At 39.7% G+C, this 20,723-nt stretch overlaps 2 protein-coding genes across 3 annotated transcripts in view; one reads left to right on the top strand and one right to left on the bottom strand.

The window, feature by feature from the left end:
• Nucleotides 1-11,619, top strand: part of impdh2 (IMP (inosine 5'-monophosphate) dehydrogenase 2) — a 20,772-nt gene extending 9,153 nt beyond the window's left edge. Inside the window, exons 10-15 of one of the 2 annotated variants that reach the window (XM_085261068.1) lie at nucleotides 4,234-4,305; nucleotides 7,547-7,690; nucleotides 9,621-9,765; nucleotides 10,159-10,302; nucleotides 10,939-11,022; nucleotides 11,241-11,619. In XM_085261068.1, the coding sequence (XP_085117194.1) occupies nucleotides 4,234-4,305; nucleotides 7,547-7,690; nucleotides 9,621-9,765; nucleotides 10,159-10,302; nucleotides 10,939-11,022; nucleotides 11,241-11,262 (611 nt within the window). In that variant the 3' untranslated portion in view covers nucleotides 11,263-11,619. The remainder of the gene's footprint in view (nucleotides 1-4,233; nucleotides 4,306-7,546; nucleotides 7,691-9,620; nucleotides 9,766-10,158; nucleotides 10,303-10,938; nucleotides 11,023-11,240) is intronic. The other variant, XM_085261069.1, reaches the window with a different exon arrangement.
• LOC146550345 (uncharacterized) lies at nucleotides 10,516-20,723 on the bottom strand. Its single transcript, XM_085261070.1, has 4 exons — nucleotides 20,389-20,723; nucleotides 19,231-19,310; nucleotides 17,800-17,882; nucleotides 10,516-12,843 (listed from the first exon to the last, which is right to left on the bottom strand). The coding sequence occupies exons 1-4, from the start codon at nucleotides 20,575-20,577 to the stop codon at nucleotides 12,824-12,826; spliced, it is 372 nt and encodes a 123-aa protein (XP_085117196.1). The 5' UTR covers nucleotides 20,578-20,723; the 3' UTR covers nucleotides 10,516-12,823.

Here is a 20,723-nt window from a genome sequence, read left to right as displayed (position 1 = left end):
ATCTGATGTCTGATCATCTTTGTACATCATAGGCTGTGAAACATTTATGCTGCAGCCTCATTTTATTATAGAAAATAACAATCAATTATTATGGTTTCTGCACTGATTACTCAAATTGGGCATAAAGCTGCAGTGCTAGTGGACTTTAAGTCATCCTTTGTGAACTTGTCCTCTAAGTTAGACAATGCGGTACATGATTATGGTTTTAAACTAATGTTCATTGAGATGTTTTATTTACACTGGGACATCTATTTAGTACTTAAGTTATGGTTCTGTGGAGCTGCTATTACTGTGTAGCAGGAGTTTGGGTTAGAAAGTTGAAGTTGTTGTTTTTTTGGGGGAATGGGGCCTAGTGGGTGGGGGTGAGAGGTACTCCTCAGTTTTTGTTTAGCTTTTTGTATTTGTTTTATTTTTCATTTATTTCTTTAATCATGATACTAAATCTAGCCTGCTTTTCATACACTCCTTTTTTATTGATTTGGTGAAGAGTATCAGCATCACCCCATTAGCATCACTTTTGTACTAAGACTGAGATTCTTTTACTTAAAACTTGTTACACGGCAGGCTTTCCCACTCTCACCTTTACTTTTCACTTTATCAGTAGAGCCTCTCTCAGCCACCTCTCAGAACGTCTTTGTAGTGGTGTAGTGCAATCCTGTGGCATAGTGCACAGGATTGCTATATATGCAGATGATTTATTATTATTATGTTACAAATCCAACGACTCCCCTATCTGCTATTATGGAATCACTTTAAAATTTTGTCTCTTTCTCCCATAAACCTTGATACACAGGAGCTTAGACAAAACGGAGCTACCTTTCCGTCTAACTTTTTCTGGCTTTAAGTATTTAGGAGTGCATATCAAGTTTAATCCCTTGTTGTGATAACCCTGTTGTAATTGCCTCCGTGGAAATTTTTTTATTTATTTATTTATTTATTTTAAATTTGGTATCAATTCCAGTGCCACCTTAATTTTGTCTCTGCCTCTGCTCTGACCCCAATCTGTAATAATCAGCCCCCCTCTTCCTTTCATATATGTGCAAGAAAAGGAGTCAATGTTTTCATTATAATTTATTTATTTATTTGTTTATTTTTTTGGAAAGACAACAGTTTTCTCAGTTTTTAGTGATATGTCTTTTGTACAATTTGCCCTCATATTTATTCAGCTGTTTTCAAATAAGACACACTGCATCCTCTGCTTCCCCAGAGTTTCCATGTCAGCCCCCCAAGCATTTGTGGGAGGACTTATATGAGTTGAAGTCTCACAGTAAGGCTCTTATCTCATGAATATATACTTTCATTACTGCACTGGCCAATTACTCAACCAAAAAGATCACTTCCAGTTGAGAAAAGGAACTGGGTCTTAAATTTGGGGAAGATTACTTGGAAAAAGTAATTGATAGTATTCATACCTCATCCTCATGTGCAAGACTCTTCCTTACTTAGTTTAAGACAGTAAATACAGGGTGGGTGTCACATGGCCCTCTTCCTATTTGGGGGGGGAGTTATATCCAAGATGGCCGACTTCTAAATGGCCACCATGGTCACCACCCATCTTGAGGAGTTTGCCCTCTCACATATACTAATGTGCCACAAACAGGACTTTAATATCACCAACCATTCCATGTTATTACGGTGTATCCATATAAATGGCCCACCCTGTAGATTGTATTTGTCAAAATCAAGACTATCTAAAGTATATTCTGACAACCTCGACCTGTGCGGCAGATGTATTACCTCTCTGTGATTTAACTCGTCTGCCTTACACTTCAATCATACTGGACTTTTTGTTGGCACATCATAGAATTTAGTGTTCCTCGAAAGCTCTTCACCCTCCAGCTACATCACTTTGGCTGAAAGATCCAATTCAGACTCAGAGGGTATGCTAGTGAGGTTTTATAGATGCAGCAGCCTTTTATCATTTATTTTAATTCCTTGAAAACATTTGCACCTGGCTAATTTTGAGTATCACATTTTTATTTTATTTTTATTTTATTTTTAAATATTAGGTTAGACTTTGGGATGGGGATTGGTTTGGATAAGCTGTTTAATTTGGTTTCCACAAAAGCTTCACAATGTTAATGGCTTGAACTGTATTGATTTATACCTTTTTATTTGTTTTGTTTTTGTTGGGCCTGATATGTCAAACTAGATTAGATAAGAAAATTCTATAATTGGTATTTAAAAAAACAAAAACAAAACAAAAACGTACGAGCTGATCAGGAAACTCCAATGTAAAGAAATGCAAACTTTGTGTAAAACAAACAGCGGTGCTACAATGAAAATCTACAGTAAAGCTACAGAAGTTAAAAAGCGTACGAGTGCAGACTGACTGAACCTGGTATGTTTATAAGGCAGCTTGCAGAAGGCTGACAGCAGCTGTCCTACTTTATATGGCAGCAATACCTGCAACAACAGGGGTGCGTCTAAAGGGGGGTATGGGGTGTACTAGAGCATATTTATTTCAAGACTAAAGTGACGTTATACTGCAGATTTAGATTAATATAAAATATAAATTACGACTTAAATTGTACCAATATATATGAATACAAATGAAAGCTTTTTCTTAATATATATAGGCCACTAAGAATATACAAGCCACTAAAACTCTCAGCCACTGACCTGGCATTATTAGCTTGGACACTGAATTATAAGTAGTTGTTGTTATTATTGTTATTATTATTAACGTCACTCATCTGAAGGTCTGCTTTCTGCAGCAGAAAAAGTATCAAAGCACAGGGCCTCAGAAAATCTGAGAATTTTTATGTGCTCGTGTTTCTTCATTGCACACAGCACATGCTCCTATAGAGGCTTAAAGGTTAAACATACATACATACATATTGCTATGTTTCTAATGATTTATTTTTGTAAATAAATAATTACAAAATATTTTTGTTAATGAGACAACTACTTATTTGATTAATTGGTTGAATGATTGATAGAATATGGAGAATATAAAATAATTGCTAGCTGCAGCTCTAATCCTGACTGTTTGCCTTTTGGAAATGAGGAAAGCTTTTTGTTTAACCCTTTACAGCCGATCGGAGCGGGCACGCTCCATTTTGCGTAACTATTTTTAAATCCCGGTAGCTCTGCAACCACGTAAGCTAGCGCAATAATTTTTTTTGCATATGAAACCGGAGGAGTTGTACTTACATCTTATACCATCAGCTTGTCCTCGGTCACAGTTTCCTCCCACATATAGCTTTGCAAAAACTGCATAAAAATCACTTGCAGCAACAAAAACATGATATTCCAGAAACACGCTTCGCCGATCCGATCAGCTGTTTGTAACACTTCCTACGTCCATCAGCGCGAACTATCACATGACCGCATGACCTGCCCGAAACCGGAAGTGACGTCATTTTGCGGAAATGTAGTTTTTTTACGATCGGGGCCTTATGAGCCTATACTTGTGTTTTAAAAAGTTATGTTTGAGTTTATGACTTTCTGTGTCGTTTCTGGGATGCTTAGGACTCATATTGCACTGCTGGAAATAGTTTATTTTGATGCATATGCTGTTATTTTGCAAATTTGCACTATAATATTTATTTTCGTTTTTCCTGCAGTGTATAAAAATTGGTGTATTTCAAAAATAAAACTATGAAGACACTCAAAATAAATTTCCTGTGGTGGGAAACTAGTTTGTGCAACTTTTTTGTATTTACAGTTTTGAGGGATGAGCCTCTTAAATTTCTCTAACTAGAAATATATGTTAAAAAAACAAAAACGATTTTCAATTTTTTTGTAGTTTATTGCACTTTTTTGCAATTTATGTAATTACTATGCACCTAATGCAGACATATTATTAAAGTTTGGGCTATAATGGTTGTATTGATGTATAGCAACTTGAAATGCTCCCAAAAATGGCTCCACAGCATGTAAAAATATAATATAAGCTCTGGCGGACTTGGTTCTATGGTAGGTCTTAAAGGGTTAAACTCAGTTTAAATGTTATAACTGAATCAGTCTGTCACTTTTATGAGTTTTGTTTGTCTGCTGTAGTGAGGCTCTCTCTGTTCCTTGTTTCTGACTGCACTTGTCTCTATGTTGACTATGATTCTTGTGATATCATTAGGCATTTCTTGTTCATTTCCTTTTGCTTGTATTCTGTTTTGCTATCATCTTCATCTTGCCATCTTCTTACCTTCTGCCTTCATTTCTGTCTGCCTCCTGTTCTCTCCCCTACTTCTCATCCTGGTACGTGCGTGCGTGCGTGCGTGCGTGTGTCAGCTCCCCTCAGTGTACCACCAGCTATAAAGCTCCACAGCCCCAAAACCCCAACCACTGTTACGGGATACTCCAGTAAGTTCCCCTGCTGGTGTGCACTAGGCTCGGTTTGGCTCCATCATCACAGTGTGTCTTCCCCCCCCCACCCCACCCACCCCCACAGCCTGCTGCATTAATTGGGGTTCAGCTTTGCATCTGTAGGTGTACTAGAGTTTTAGAAGTTGGCCTTTGGGGTTTTGGGGTTTTTGCTTGTTCGTGTGTCCACACTAATTTGTCGATTATGCTGAGTAGGGATGGGTACTGGTATCCGATGCCATTATGGCACTGGTTCTGACATAAACGGTAATAACCAGACCGAAAAGCAGCGCACATTTCTGTGCTTTATTTCGGTGCTTTTTTTCTTCTTCCTGAGATGTCATACACTTTGGATTCTAGCCAATCATTTTATCTTTGCAAGCGCAGTAGGCGGGCCCAGGTACGTACGTTCTTTTAGAGCAGAGCTACAGATTAAAAATGCCCAAGGCGAAGCGGTCAACATCTGGCTGTACTTCACAGCAAAAGATGCAAACTCAGCAGCCTGCAACAAGTGCTTTAAGGTGATACCGTGCAAAGGAGGTAACACCTCGAATCTGATCAAACACCTGGCGACATATAGCATTTTGTTAAAAGCCAAGAAATGCGCCATTTTTGATAGCTTGCTGCGAGACCTCACACCGTGCACATCTACTGCACGTGGGTTGCCTGTTATCGGACCCGGAGTTAGCAACATCCCCCAAAAACCCCAAGAGTCCTGGCCCCTAGCCCTGCCAGTGTAGCAGAAATGATGACGGATGATGATGGCAGCAGCCGTTATTCTCTGCGTGAGTAGCTTAATGTTGTCTGTGTGTAAACTAACCACGTTATTGAATTAATGCATGTAAGGTGAACTAGCAAACACCTTCGTAGTTACATGCGGCTGTCTTCTTGTTTGATGGCAGATACTCCCTTCACCCTGGCCAAAAAGGCTAAAATGACCAAAGAAAAAGTGGAAAACAGCTAAACACGAGAGGTCTTTGGACAAAGTTTGTTTTTTTTTTCCATTGAAAAAGTATGGTATCACTTCCAGCCAAGAGTGATACCATAAATCCCCTATAGCTGCAGAAAAGGCTAACGTTGTTATCTTTTTTTACAAAAAAACCCAGCTGAACATGAGAGGTTTTTGAACCAATTTTGTGTTCTCCATTCTTTAAGCACCGGCACCGTTTCAAAAGTACCGGTTTGGTACTGGTATCGGATAAAACCTAAACGATACCCATCCCTAATGCTGAGTGAATGTTGCTCTTCTTCCACCCACTTTCCTGACCTTTTGATTTCTGTTTGAAGCCATCAGATTGAGACACAAATGTAAAGATACTATTGGTGAGATAGTGGCTGGGTTCAAAGGCCACTGCTTATTGTGTTAGGCGTCTCATCCATGTCTAACACACATTCCTAACATTGGAACAAAATAAAAAGCAGAGGATTACTAGATGGTGTGACTAGCTACCACAGGGTGTCTCTGTTCAGCACTTGTGGTCATGTTTGTGTGCTGGTTGGGACAGACTTTGCTTAAGGATATAAATGATAAGAATTAATCACCTTTGTCTACAATGTGGGGAAAGATGTTAAAGAAGTCGCTGCCACTGTTTTTGGCTGAAAATTAATCTGCACTCACCTGCTTTGTGGGTTCGTTTCTGCTTTGACCCTGCTTTTCATGAGTCAAAACAGAGTAGAATAGTAAAGATTTGTAGCTTGAACCTATTGAGCTTCACTGTTTTAGAGTACGGCCATTGCATATGATAACAGTTCCCTCTGAAACGTTTTTGTGTTTTTCACTGAATAGAAGCAGAGTAGAAAATAAATAGGGATCCAGTATTTCCCCACATAATCAGATTAAAGAACTGCCACTTTATTGAGCACTAGATTTTTACTCGTCTTGGTCTTAAGCTGGGGACATGAGTCCTTCCGCTCCGCAGCCTTGGTGAGCTTGGCAGTTTTTCTAGTTGTTCACCTGCTGGAGGCTGTGGTTTTGGTGGTTCTCCAGCTTGCAGCAGAAGCACTCTCTTCGCCAGCTGCAGTCCAAGATAGAGTCCGAGATCCTCTGTAGAGGGATGCAGCTGATTGATATCGAGGGCTGCAGCTGATTGATATCGAGGGCTGCAACAACGGCAACCCGGATAGATTGAACAACCAAAACCTGGTTGGCAGTAAATATACCTTGCTGGCCCACCCAACTAAAGTCTGTGTGGGGAAACACTGGAATCATTAGTGCTGGTAAGTACCTTGCAGTCCTGAGTTGGAAGGAAATGACGAGTTCAGCGGTTTAATAAAAGGAATTGGAATGTTGGGATATTTGTGTTTTGGCACTTTACTTCTGTTGCTTAATATTAGAGTAGTTGATCTTTTGAAAAATGGCTTTGAAATCCACTGAAGAGTCCTCTGCAGCTACAGGCAGCGTGTATTATGAGAGTTTGATTCTTAGAGCAGTGTGGTATTTCTCTGCTGATGTGACAAATTTAACTTCCTCATTTTCACATTTAACAAACATAACAGACATGTTCCCAGTTTGTCTGCTCATTCACTTTGTTTCTTTTTTCTAAACGTTGAACAGTTTGTCCTATTATTAGTCAGTGGAGATTTCTTTCCTCTTGCCTTCTCAAACTGTCAGACATATGAAAGAACAATGGCTAAATGATGGAAAAGCTGAATCTTCCAAACTGAGGCCAGTTCTTTAGCTAAATATGTCATACCGTGGTGTTATCGGCTGATTTTTAAGCAACTTCAACCACTTAAGCTTAAAGCTAGTTCTCCATACAACAAGTGAAGAGCAGGTGTAAAGTAAAAATGTTGGCCATCATCACACAGCCTCTGTCACTGAAGACAACATTCTGCGTTTTTAAATAACCGACTGAAGCAATCCCCTACATTGTTTACAGATTGAATTGAATTCAATTTGTTTTTTATTTTAATGACAAAATTACTTTTCATAAGGTTTTATCAGCCTGAGCTTGCTGCTAAAGGACACATTAGCAAGATGGCGCATACTGCTAGGTTTACTCACAATACATTAATGTGGATAGCTGAGTTGTGCTTGGTTTGGTGGTTTCAAGCTGCATAAGATTTTTAAAAGGCTCATATTAGCTGAAACCTCAGGATCAAGCTTAGTCAAGACAAGTTGGTGCATCTGGCTCGAGTTGTGTATTTACAGTAGTACAGAGGTTCTTTACAGGGCACCTTTCTCAGTTGTGTACCTGTTTAATCCACCTTCATCTGTTTTTTCCTCCTCTCTCCTCGACAGTGCTGGCATGTGGCAGACCCCAAGCCACAGCTGTCTATAAGGTTTCAGAGTATGCCAGGCGTTTTGGCGTTCCGGTCATCGCTGACGGCGGCATCCAGACCGTTGGCCACACCGCAAAGGCCCTAGCACTTGGAGCATCCACAGGTATGGATTTGATCATCAGGTGAACATGCATTGAAGCCATGTCGAACGAGAAAGAAAAACTTGATTTTTATCTTCTTGTTTTATTACTGAAGAACTGATTAAAGAATTTTAAGATGCAACATAATAACTAGAGATGGCACGAAACCACTTTTTAATGTCCGATACCGGATATCATAAATTTGGATATCTGCCGATACCGATATGAATCCGATATAGCGTATTTTGTAATCAATAACGGATTTCTTTTTTTTTTTTTTTTTTTATAAATATCTTGCTGCATTTTGTATAAGTTCATACTCAAGTTTTAAAAAAAAACAAGAGACTGAAGCTATTCTGTTATACCTGTATGCAAAAAATACACTCCACCCAAAACATGTTATAGTTCAGCAACACTGATCAATCTAATAAATTTAAACCTACACCATCCTCCCTATTCTGGTATTTTAAAGAGTACTTGCCTACCTAACTAATAGGGTTGCCAACTCCCAGAAAAAATATTAGAGAACCACCCCCCGCCCCTTAATCGATGTAATCAACTTTAATTTAATGCAAGTGTAAAACAAATGCACAGAAATCACTTATTTTTCTACAATAATTAAATAGATTCAGCATCTTTCTTCAACAGAATTGCAGACTGCACAGATGGTACCTTCCCAAAGGAAAAAGTACTATAACTTACTAAAGTGTATATTAGACTTACTAGTTACTATATACAATAATGGATTTCTATACATTTAATCAGATGACCACTTTTGTTGTAAGATTCAGATAATTATTTATTCAAAGTTTTTAAATGACATAACAAAGAAAAATATTCTTTGTGCCCCTGGCCCCCGACAAAACTTTGCTAGACCCGCCCCTGCACAGTTACCAGCCGTCAGCTACGTAGGAAAGGATCCTGGTGTTATTTGTCTCTCAGAAACAGTTCATAACTTCCCTTCAACTCATTCATGTCACCTAAAAGGTAAACCTGTTTCTCCATCACCCTGCTCAGCTCTGATGATTTAGTAAGAACATCTCCTAGTTCCATCTTCATGTTTCCCTCTCACCACATATCCAAACCGATATCGTGACCAGCAGCTTTTACAGCCGTGGCTCCACCAAAACCTCAGCTGACACTAGAAAGTAATATTAAATACATTCTAACAGCAGCTTATCACGCTTAAACATGCTGCTGTTGTTTATCCGCCGGTCTCCTCTTTCTAGCACAAAGTGGGCGATAAACAAACGAGAAAGAGTGGACTTGTGGCAGAAAAGCCGATCAGCTGATCATTGATCATTTTCATGCTTGAAGTAATAACAGGGGAGGGAGGGGAAGTGAATGAGAGAAGTAGTGTTGATTTTTTAATTCTAGCTGAAGTACGGGACAAATCGCTTCCTTTTCACCTCAGTATGGAACTCCGATCGCCAGTCCAGCTGTGGCTCAATATATCAGTTGTTAAGCTTAACGTGGAAATACTATGCAAACATTTAGGCATGAACTTACACACTTGCTTTACTTCTCTGGGATAGTTTTGGCCGAGATGAAATGCCGCGGTTAGGAAGCATGTAGCGAGGCTCCAAATACTCCACCAGACCGCCGACAGGTCTCGCAGACAACAGCCGCTCTGTCACGTGACACATACTGCTCCGATGCGCCAAGTAGCGCTTTTTGTGAGGTGACTTTGTGATACTTCGGATCGGATTACGTTTTTTATTTCTCTCCGATATCCGATCCAGTAATTTAGGTCAGTAACGGACCGATCTATCTCTAATACTAACTGCACCCTACAGTTAGTGAGAAGGTAAAGTCTGACTGTGGAAAGAGCAAATTTTTAAAAAAAAATCAATCACCTCGTTGTAATCTCGGCACAATTTTATCTTTGACTTTTTTTTTTATATATATGATAGAGTTAAATGTTTCAGTAACTTTCTTTTTCTGTGTGTCCAGTGATGATGGGTTCTCTGCTGGCTGCTACTAGTGAAGCTCCTGGTGAATATTTCTTCTCTGATGGCATCAGGCTGAAGAAATACCGTGGCATGGGCTCCCTGGACGCCATGGACAAAAACCTGGGGTCCCAGACCAGATACTTCAGGTATCCGTAATACAACAAGGGGCTGTCCACCTTACACAGCCAGTCTGCCTGTCACGTTGTTGGGCCTTTCTTTGCCAGTTTTCCCCAGCAGACAACACTTCCTCATTTCATTTTCAGTGGTTTGCAGAACACAGCTGTTGTACTGCTATGTGGTGGTAAAGAATGATGAGCCTGCTAGAAAAGTATGGCACTGGCATTTCACTTTAAAAAAAAAAACAAAAAAAAAAAACCTTCATCTAATAGACAACCTCTAACGAGCTTACAAAGATGTTCACTGAACAAACTGGTCTAAACAGGCTGTTGAAGTTGATATGCTATCAGTGAGCAGTAGGTTGCCTAACAAGGGGTTCTCTCCACACTACTCACTCCTTTCTCCCTCCTCTCCCCTCCCAGTGAGAACGATAAGATTAAAGTCGCTCAGGGTGTTTCCGGAGCTGTGCAGGACAAAGGCTCCATCCACAAGTTTGTTCCTTACCTGCTCGCTGGCATTCAGCACTCCTGCCAGGACATCGGAGCTAAAAGCCTAACCCAACTCAGGTAAAAACACAAACCTGTCAGAGTTAACGCTGCACTCTGAGAGAACTCAAACAGCCACACGAGAAGAAAAATGAATGTTTAAATACTCAGAAGCAAGCCAATAAAAAAAGTGATTAAATGTCCAGTGATATTTGAAGCATAAATCATGATCGATATGCAGTATGAATTTTACTGTCTAAATAAACACTTTCATTTGTACATCATACAGAAAGGTTTTTGAACTTTTTTTTTTTTTGGTTGCTTTTATCAGATAGCACAGCAGGGAGTAGACAGGGCAGCTGGGAGAGAGTGTGGGGGAAGATTGGGGACCAAAGTGGTGCCCAACAAATTTTTTTTTTATTTTTTTGCAGAAATGTTTTTGACGACAAATACATTGACAGTTATAGGGGGGGGGAAAGGAATTCATTACGAAGTTTGAATCTGATGTACTTGACACATTTTGTAAATCACATTAGTGTGATGTGGCTGACCAAGTACAGTCAGGTGTATTACAAGTTCTATAGCTTGGCCATTATCTTGTATTTCACAGAAATTTGATGTCCAGCTTTATTCTTATTTCCTTAAGTTTTATATTGTACTTAATTTCTCACCATTTCTGCTGTCATCTAACAGCTGTTTTCTTTTTTCCTTCTCCAGAGCCATGATGTACTCTGGAGACCTGAAATTTGAAAAGAGAACAACATCAGCTCAGAAAGAAGGCGGAGTCCACAGCTTGCACAGGTACACACGCACACAGACATGGGTTTTCCTCAGTTTCATATTTCATGGTCTTCAAATTTCCTAGTTTCATGTCTTACCACAACCACACAAGCCTTCAGTTAAACTTCCTCTTTAGCGCCTGTAATCAGGCTACTGCTGTGTCTGTCTTAACAGGAAACCTCAGGGAGTATCGTGGATAAGTCGTGTGATCTTTTCTTCTCATACTCTTTCTCCCACAGTTACGAGAAACGTCTCTTTTAAGGAGAAGCTTGTCTTCTGATGGAGAATCCTTCCAACAGACATTATGCAAAAACACTACTTGCCAGATCATCTGATAGCTGTATTTGACGCACACCCACACTTCTCATTAGAGTAGTCTGTAAAAATCAACCTCTCGCAAACTCCACTCTTCCAGTGATCCATTAGTCTTCCTGCCGGTGTCATCTATGCATAGTCTGTTTTAAATGTGAAGGACTGAATTAAAGCATTTCAATAAGTGCACGGGTGATTGTGTCATGAAAATATCCAGTGCTTTTCATGTTGTTTCAAAGTATTTGAACCCTGCTGTGTCCATTTCAAGATGAAAAATGTCCAGTAATAAAGCATGTTTTTCCATAAGTGGCTGTGGTCTGTTTTTGTTTAATTGAACAACTTTGCTAAAACTTTAAAGAATCCTTATCTAGTAACTTGTGCCCTGCATGTTCTCATGTTACCTGAGGGAAGAGAAAAGAAAAGGATGTGCTGCAGCTTGTAGATGAGAAACTGTCTGTTCTAAACCGACCATTTAGTTTCTGTTCATCTAATGTAGGGAAGCAGTGAAGCAGACCCATTCATTTCAACTTCGTTAGTAGCGAGAGCTGACGGCCATCTGTGTGCCAGTTTCTACACACTTTATATCATCATCCACTCAATTTACTCCATTTAAGTCAGACTTTAAAAACAGGCTTGTTTTAGATTAATTTCTAATTTTATGTTTGATAAAGAGGTCAAAGGGGTCTATACGAAATATTCTTTTTCAATCTGATTTGAAGAATTGTTTAAAATTTGTACATTTATATACTTAGCTGACCTGAGTAGGTTGCACTGAAGAACTGGAACTAAACATCCAACTTCAAAACTTAATGTATCAAACAGTTAAAAGCCTTTCAAAGTAATTCTTTGCAGTTTGCATCGGGACAGAGAATATTAATCAATCTGTACATGCTGTAAAGTTAAGGAGAACACACACACACACACACACACACACACACACACACACACACACACACACACACACACACCAAAGCATCATGACATTTATTTTGGTTTCCAGTAGTCCTGTGTGATTCTGCAAATTCTGGTATCAATCTGATACCTATCAAATACAGGGCCAGTATTGCCGATATAAACACAGGTACTGATACTTCAACCTGTAAACACAGCTTATTTAGGGGAGAGCAGTGTGTCATAATTTAAGAAATCCTCAATTTGCAAATTCTGAACACATTTTAATGACCACTAAATCCTTTTAATAAAATAGTTTAACACAATTCAGTGAACTTAGTATCAGATCAATACTCTTTTCCATCTGTGCGGGTATAGTGTTAACATTTGGATGGATCTGCCCACCTAGAGTTTCCAGAGAAGCTCTGTTTGTTGCCACTCAGTCCAATCTTGCTTCGAGGACCGTGGTTTCCACCATCACATAGAAAGCCACCACCCTTTCTCCGCCTACCTCCACATCTTCCTATCTGCTGAAGGTCTCCAGAGAGCATCAGGTATTCCTCTGAATCTCCCGGACTTTCCAGGCTGAAACGCAGACTGTCTGATGGGAGTTGTCCGGTCACACTCTGTTGGTCACACCTGCCCTCGGTTCATCCATCATGTCGCACGCAGACGTTTGTAATTAACACACAGGAAAGAGTCAGTTTACATGCCTCAATTAGTACAATGGATAGATGAAGGTTTTACATGTGAAACCGAACCCCGATCTGTGAAATAAAGCCACCATTTGTACTTAAAGTCACTTCTGTGACTTCTCCTACTACTTCTGGTAAGGGTGCAGTGGTTATGGCAGAGGCTGTTTTTTTTTTGTTTTTGTTTAAGGTTTTCATTTGTTCCAAAATAATTGTAAAAATAGGCGATACAACTCCCACAATGCCTCCTTTAATGCTGAGTGACCGTCGTCGGGTACAAAGGCTCACTCTGGTTACAAGAAACCTTCAGATGAGAACACGTTTGAAAGGGTTAAGCTTATTTGTATGTTCATGTTACATCCTTTTCAGCAGCATTCTACCGACATTGTGAGACATACCCAAACCATACACAGATAAAACAATGGTTACGATATTACAATGCAATATTAAACTTTCCAAATTAACTGATTTTAGCCCATTTTAATAGTTACAATTAACACCACCTTTGTTGTCACTACTATTATGAGTATTAAGTCATTACTACGGCTACTCATAGCTGTAGAAAACTAATAATGCATTTTATGTAGTCTTTGGAATAAACAAATGGGTATACAGTTGACATGTTTAATGGTTACATACTGGTTAAACTATATATCATTTAAGTAAGGTAAGGAAATGAGTCACATAAAGAACTATATCTCTCATATATTGTGTTTCAGATTCTAATTATGACTGGGTTTTTTTAAAGTGACTGATTCATTTCCTTACCCTACTTTCAGTGTGAAAATGATATATAATATAATACACACTGCATTCTCTTGCAGTGGAAACAATTGAGTATAATTTCAATCAGATGTTGTTTTATTGTATAAAATTTGAAAAAAAAAAAAAACGGAGTCCAATAATTATTTTACAAATGATGTTTGATTATCTGTGCGTGGTGTTAAAACCTGATCTACAACAACAGTTCATGAGATTAAATTAAAAATGCACCTTTACTTATTTACGACACTCTTATGCCCTATTTGTTAACCCAAACAGGACTGAGTAGGTTTAAGTTGTGGAGATTTAACCATCCACCAAAACAAAGTGAAAGAGAATAACGTTTCTTGTGTAGGCTCACAGCATTAAAAAAAAAGGTAAAAAGTAGAATATCTTCTGGTCCTGGATAATCCAGATTTTTCCAGTTTTATTTTTTTTAAGCACCATAGAAGTGTTTTCACTGAAAAGAAAGTTAATTTGTTTGAAAGATATGAATCTGACTTTTTAAAAATTACATCAGCTACTAAAACCTACATGCACTTAAACTTGTATTTTTTTAATCTGAATAATCTGATCTTTATAAAATATAAAAATATGTTAATTTACAGTCACTACAGGAGAATGAAAATGAAAATAAATGTATTTAAGTCATAAAAACTGATCGTGTGTCACTTATATGTACTACAGACAATAAAACATTGTATAAAACATATGGCTGTTTCATGAGAAATGAAAGCATTTGAATCAGTTAAAGTTTAAATACACTGAGGTTGTGCTTACTGTACAACAATTTTAAATAGAAAAGGCACATAAAAGTGAACTTTTACACCAATTGTGGGTGTTTTTTTGTTTGCCTAGAATGCATTTTAAATAAAGAAAACCAGCTGCCGTCTCTGTGCGGAGGGCGAGAGGCGAGTTGGGGCAGTGGGAGTGGATAAAGGAAGGAAAGGAGGAGTTTTGCCCTCAGGAGAAGTGAAAGTGAAATGAATCTGTGGAGTATTTAAAGAGGAAGTTTGGAGTCCCAGAGCTGTTGGCAGACGGGACTGCAGAGGACGACGCAGCACTCAGACGCGCAGGTGAGCCGCTCGACATTTAGGTAAAAGCTTTTTAAATTTCAGCAACACTGAATCTAATGATGAGCCGTGTGTCTGACAGCTCCTTGTGTACACTCACTTTGCTTTCATTCTCTTGCTTGGCTTCTGAATGGCTCCACCTCTCTCTCTCCTTATTCAGTTTAACTTTAACTCTTTCCTCACATTCCTCCCACACACAGTTTGCTTTTTTTTTTTAAATTGATTGCAACGGATGGGTTTGTTTAATTCTCCCACACACTGTAGAAGAGCTACAAAGTCGTCAGGTTTAAATCAGGGGTTTAAGCCGACAAGACAAACTGAAAGTATCTTTGAGCTGCTGCTGTTTTGTCTCCTTTGCGAGGCATCTTTCTTTCAGTGACTTCGTCTTTTGTTTTCCTGGATTAGCTGTTAATTACAGGGCAGAGTGAGGCATATTTCAGGCTTCACAGGAAGAGTCCCACGATGGAAATCTCTTCCTTAAAGTTTTCTCGTCTGCTCTCTTCTTCCTTTTTATCGTTTCTATCAGCTCTTCCTTGTCAGACTGACCTCCCGCGCCCCCTCTGTTGTTTGCTTTCTTTTTCTTTCTGACAACTGATAACACAAAACTGGTTTTTCAAGCTAGAATACCTATATAGTCTTATTTATGACTGTAGTTACAGTAAGTGATGGGTCTATTTTCAATATCTGGATATATGGATATGGATTTAAAGCTGACAAGCTGAACCTCACGTTGTTTTTTTAACATATATGCTTTATTTGGGTCAAAACAAAAACGACTTTTTCCTCTTCTGACTCCTGCCTCTCAGGAAAGCCGTACAGTTGTTCTGCTACCTTTCCCCCTCAAGCAGACCAAACCTTTAAGGGGAGTATTTCTTTAAGACGCACTCTGGTTTAAGAGCGTTCAATCAGACAGCAACACAGTAAATTATCTAACTTAAAAGAACAGAAGACTTTACAAAAGCATCTATTATCAGTTCCAGAAACCAGTTTTGGTTAATAAGAGTTTTCTGTAAAAAGCAGTTTGTATCCCATAACTCTCGCTAACATCTTTGTCCATTTTATTACAAATTTAATGGTGAGCCTGTAATTTTTTTTTAAGCTACTGTAATGAGCCAAGCTGCTGTGTGACTGGGAGGTGTGTCGTGTTTGGAGTGATAAACTAAATCTCCTTGCATCGGTCTGAATCTGTGTGGGACTTTTAAATCACCGAGTTAGACCTGAGTGGCTGGGTGATTTTAATGGTTGTTTTTATGTTACAGCATAAAGAACACTGGACTCTGATCGCCTTATAGGCTTAAATGTCTGCTTCTGCAGAAGCATAAACCAGCAGTTAGAGAGTCGGAATAAATGGCTGAAAATGATCAAACTTTATCAAAAAAAAAAAAAAGAAAAAAAAAAAGAAATGTATCACAAAGTGGGTTTTCACTTGTTCATTGATGAAATACATCTTTTTTTTCTTTAAATTGTTCACATTTCAGCCAAATAACTTAAAGTACATCAGGGTGGAGGTTACACAATTTCCATTCAGATCCACTGTGAACCACTGCAGGTCTGAGATCAGGTCGTGTCAGCGCCCAAAAACCAGAACAAAACGAGCCAGCGGAAGTTAGTGTTGCGACTGCCACTGAATCATCTAAACCCTCAGCTGCTCGCGCAGCCCAACAATGGAAACAAGCCACAATTCTCAATTTCAAATCACTAAAAAGCACCTTACTCATTTGTCAGTGCAAAACAAACATGAAGTAATGCATCGAAAAGCTCACTCATGTTTTTCCGTTTCAGGTCGTCTGAGTTTGATCACTGCTCTCAAACATATCATGTAAATTCACCTACTTTCTGTTTCTAACTTGTTCTTTTTTTTCTTTTTATTTTAGCCGTGTTGACCTGAGGCCAGCCCTGCTGAAACCCTCTGTTTGTGGGTGGGATTGTAACGGAACCCATAATGCAGCTGTGATTCTGAGCCCCAGCTGGTTATGGGGTCCGTTTCCATCCCACGGCGCACAAGACATCCCCCGACCCATCAGCCCGGTGGGGCATCCTCCTTCCTTCCACACATCAGACATTACGCTTCAACACTGCAGGTCACCTTGAAATGTTTTTAAGACAGAATTCATGTCACGTCAGTTCAAAACTCTCACACGAAGAACAAAAACCATGTTTAAACAGTAAAAGCAAAACACCAGTGGCAGTAAAGAACGCTATAAAAGCATCTGGGGTAAAAATACCCAGCTGAGTCACTGAGAAAACCCATTTTGATAACAGCTACTGTCTCGCTGTTCACCATCACGGCCCACGCAGGGCAGACCTGTGGTTTTGTTTCTGTTGAATCAGTGAAGAAAGTGAAACTAACGCCTGTAAGGTCATGTGACACTCTGTCGCCGGTCTGCAAAAGTGGTTCGACTGATTAATGCAGAGGTGTTTTTCCTCAATGACACGTTTTCTCCCGGATTGCTGTGAGCAGGAAACGCAACCGGGAATTTCGTGTCAGCCAAGAATGACACCTGAAACAGCAACTGAGGAGGCAGCTGAAAATTATTTTTTACTTTCAATATTTAAAATGTGTGTAGTAGTTGTTTTTTTTAAAAACTAATTGTATTGCTAAACAGGTATTTCTAATAAACCTCAAACTTTAAACTGACAGTTAAAGTTATTATTTTTCTTGCAGTGCCCATTGTGGCACGTTGCTTATGATGCGCTCTACCACCGACGGTTTCAGTGGTACATATGTACAGTAAATAACAGTGGTTTTTCTCGTCCTCTTGGTACTACTACCTGGTTTATGTATGACAACAATGCTTTCTCAGAAAGCTCGTGACAACCCATGTTGTCCTGTAAATGTCAAATCACATTACAAGCTTTTACCATTTCCTCCAAACACATCACAAAGCAGCAGCTGCAATTTGTTCTGCTTTTACAAATGAGTGTGGCCCACTGTTTCCACAAACCAGCACACAATATGTACACGTGTTCTTCTTAATATCCATTGTTGGGTAAGGCTGCTTAATCTATAAGAGTGAGGAAAAAACTGCCCTCAATTACACCAAACAGCATCACCTACAGAGGAGTACCTGTAATTCGACAGTTCCACAAGATCGCAGGAAATGACTGAGCAGCAGGTTCCGTGTTGAGTCCACACCTGCCATCACCGACCCTGTGAAAGAGGGTGAAACCTTTCAACAAGCAGAGCACATATTTGGCTTCATAAGAGATTCTGTTTTGGTCGGTTCAAAATAAAGACAAACATATTGGGATAAAGCTTCATACAAGTCTGTTAGACTTTTATTCTGCTATAACTTATTGTAGTATTTAACTGTGGATGATGACGTGATGTTTTTTGTTTTGTTCTTTCATGGCAGTTTTCTCATCTGGGTGGTTAGCCTGCTCTCTATCGTGCCGGTGTGTCCTCTTTGTTGATTGGACCTCACCTCATATTTCTATACAATTATTATACTATATTCTAAAATATTATTTCATCTTATTATACATCAGACTATCCTGATGATGTCTCAGCCAAAATATGCTTTCAATATTTGGTAAGAAAAATGAATGTTTCCCATCTGGTGCCTGTATTCTGTTTGTTTTCATATTTGTCAAGACCGGGCACGCGATACATGTTTAAGATCTGGAGCTGAGCGCACTCCTACTTTGTGTTACATTTCAGTGTTCACTCAAACATGTCTGGCCTGGATGGTGGAGGAATACACCCACCCGCGTGTCAGACACTAGACTAACTCAGCTATCTTTTATTTTCTGTTCACGCTGCAGGTATTAATCCACCAAATGCAGATTTTCAGACTCACACAACTCAGATCCCAGAAGCATGATGGTGAAGCTTAAAAGGTTCAAAAGCACTGAGAGTGAAGAGGAATGTAGATCAAACCACCCGCATTTCTATAGAAAAGAATTTTTCAGAAAAGCCAAACATGCCTACTGCATTTACATTCTTGCTTAGTCAATTGTAGACAAGATGAAAATCTGAGTTACACACAGCTACACAGAAGGTGAGAGCGCTCAGGGAAATTTAAAAGAAAAGAAAACACACAGCACTCTTTGACACAAAGAAAGCCACTCTATTTAGTCTTCCACAGTAGGCTGTGTTATCAAAAAGCAAAGGCAGAACCAGAAAGACCAGCTATTCATTTTCTACGTTTACTTTGCTAGTACGATAAAATTGAATTACAGTATGCATCTAAAAATATGTACTGGTTAACTAACGACTGAAATCAATTCACAGAAAACAAAAGTGTGAACATGACCTGGATCAGTAGTAGCTACAACTGAACAGAGTTGAGGTTAATTTGGGCTGAGGCACTGGACAAGTGGTGAACAAGTGCCATTCACACAAGAACGAGTCAGTCAGCAGCCTGAAGGAGCCAAAGGCAAAGGAAACTTGGACAGTAGTCTTTCACAAGTTTGAGGTGTCACGTCCTATTCTTTCATTCATGGCTATGAACTGGCTCATGAGACTGTTCTTCATTTCCCTCTCATGCTCCTTTAACCTCTGCAAACAGGCGTCCATCTCTCTGATCTGGGCATCCGTCGCCAACACTGATGTGGAGACTTCCTCCATCACCGTGTGCTGTAAAACAAAGACATTGCAGCATGCAATTAGAAGACAGTGACACCCTTTCATCTGTCTGCTCAAAGTGAAACTATGGCCACCGGTCTTACAGTCGACCATCCCTTCAAATCTACTCTGGTGAATAGAACAAACTCCAGCAATAAAACAGCCTCCTGATAAGGACAGAATATTGAATAAGTGATACTGATCCTTATGCAGATTTCCTACAGATTAGATAAAGAACTGGAGACCCAAATACTGGCCAGAGGTCAGTTTAAATGCATGCAGGAATCTGATGGCATTCTTTTAAAAGCTAGCTTATCTGACAGAGTGGATCCAACTGTGAAAATTTGTGTTCAAAGACAATGTGTGTGCAACAATGAAGCCCACCTACACCTAAATACTAAGAACATCCAAGGGCATGCCGATCAATTTCAGAAAGTCCTTTCCACTAAACCCCAACATCAAAAGTATATGGGATAATAATAAACACCTCTGCATGGTCTTTGCTGATAATTTGAAAACTGAAGAATAGCCATGAACGCTTGGGCTTTGTTGTAGGTTTTCAATGTGCACAGAAAAAATGATGTAGCTCCCACAGACCTCACTACCTGCTGTAAAAGGCTTGAGCTACTCTGTGGAGCCAGACCTGTATAGAGAATATAAACAGAGTAAAGTGTAACTGGACCAAAACCTCCTGTGCAGTAGTGTGTTTAAACCAGTCTATGTGATATCTGCACCTCACGACCAATTCACATACTATTTATACTATTTTAGTGATTTTTACTGGAATCTAAATGCACTGGTCTCCATAGAAGTTCAAACGTCAAACAAGCTTGTTGTTTCAGTGTGCTCAAGGCTACAAATAAAGACATTCAACAGAATGGTTCAGACATTTTTTAGAGTGCAGTTTAAAGTTTTTTTCCCCCCATTCTTAAAAAATAAAAATTAACAATTCGGTTTAGAAGTACTGAACTTCGAGGACAGAAACTAAGTATTGACCCTGTTGCACTAGAATCGATCTGATACCGATACCAGCGCTTGATTGATAGCATCTAGCACCGCCCCTGCAAACTTGCAACAGAATCAAACTCACGGGGCTGATTGTGCGCACGTGTTCTGGTGGGCTGTACTGGTCCTCGTCGTCATCCACCTCCGCTGGGCCCAGGTGCTTGTTGAGCCCTCTGTCGTCCACTTCGTCCCTGACTGCACTTCGGTGCGGAGGTGGGCGTGGCGGGTGTAGGTGCTGGGGATGGCGCTTCACCGGGTTCCCCCCCCTGGGCATTTCGAAGATCACGTCGCTGTCTACGTATCAGCTAGACGACGCGCTCGGTCCCGCAGCGGGTCTTCTGCTCGTGGTACAGTGACCCGCGGACGACCCTCTCCGCCAGCAGCTGTTTATCCGCCGGTAAACCGCGGAGTTCTCGCCGT

This window comes from Mchenga conophoros, linkage group LG20 (assembly GCF_057382185.1).
Source record: "Mchenga conophoros isolate Kocher_MC1m ecotype Shallow Benthic linkage group LG20, M_conophoros_male_GT1.1, whole genome shotgun sequence".
In the NCBI taxonomy this organism is placed as follows: Eukaryota; Metazoa; Chordata; class Actinopteri; order Cichliformes; family Cichlidae; genus Mchenga; species Mchenga conophoros.
The sequence above is the reverse complement of the archived record's forward strand: the minus strand, read 5'-3'. Positions and strand labels throughout refer to the sequence as shown.

Excerpts from the sequence above, each read along its gene's own strand:
- LOC146550345 (XM_085261070.1), bottom strand. The coding sequence starts at position 20,577 with ATGCCCAGGGGGGGGAACCCGGTGAAGCGCCATCCCCAGCACCTACAC. Across the intron at positions 17,883-19,230 it reads ATGGACGCCTGTTTGCAGAG|GGTCGGTGATGGCAGGTGTG; the intron begins GTTAAAGGAGCA and ends CCTCTTTCACAG. Across the intron at positions 12,844-17,799 it reads GTGGAACTGTCGAATTACAG|GTGTGACCAACAGAGTGTGA; the intron begins GTACTCCTCTGT and ends AACCGAGGGCAG.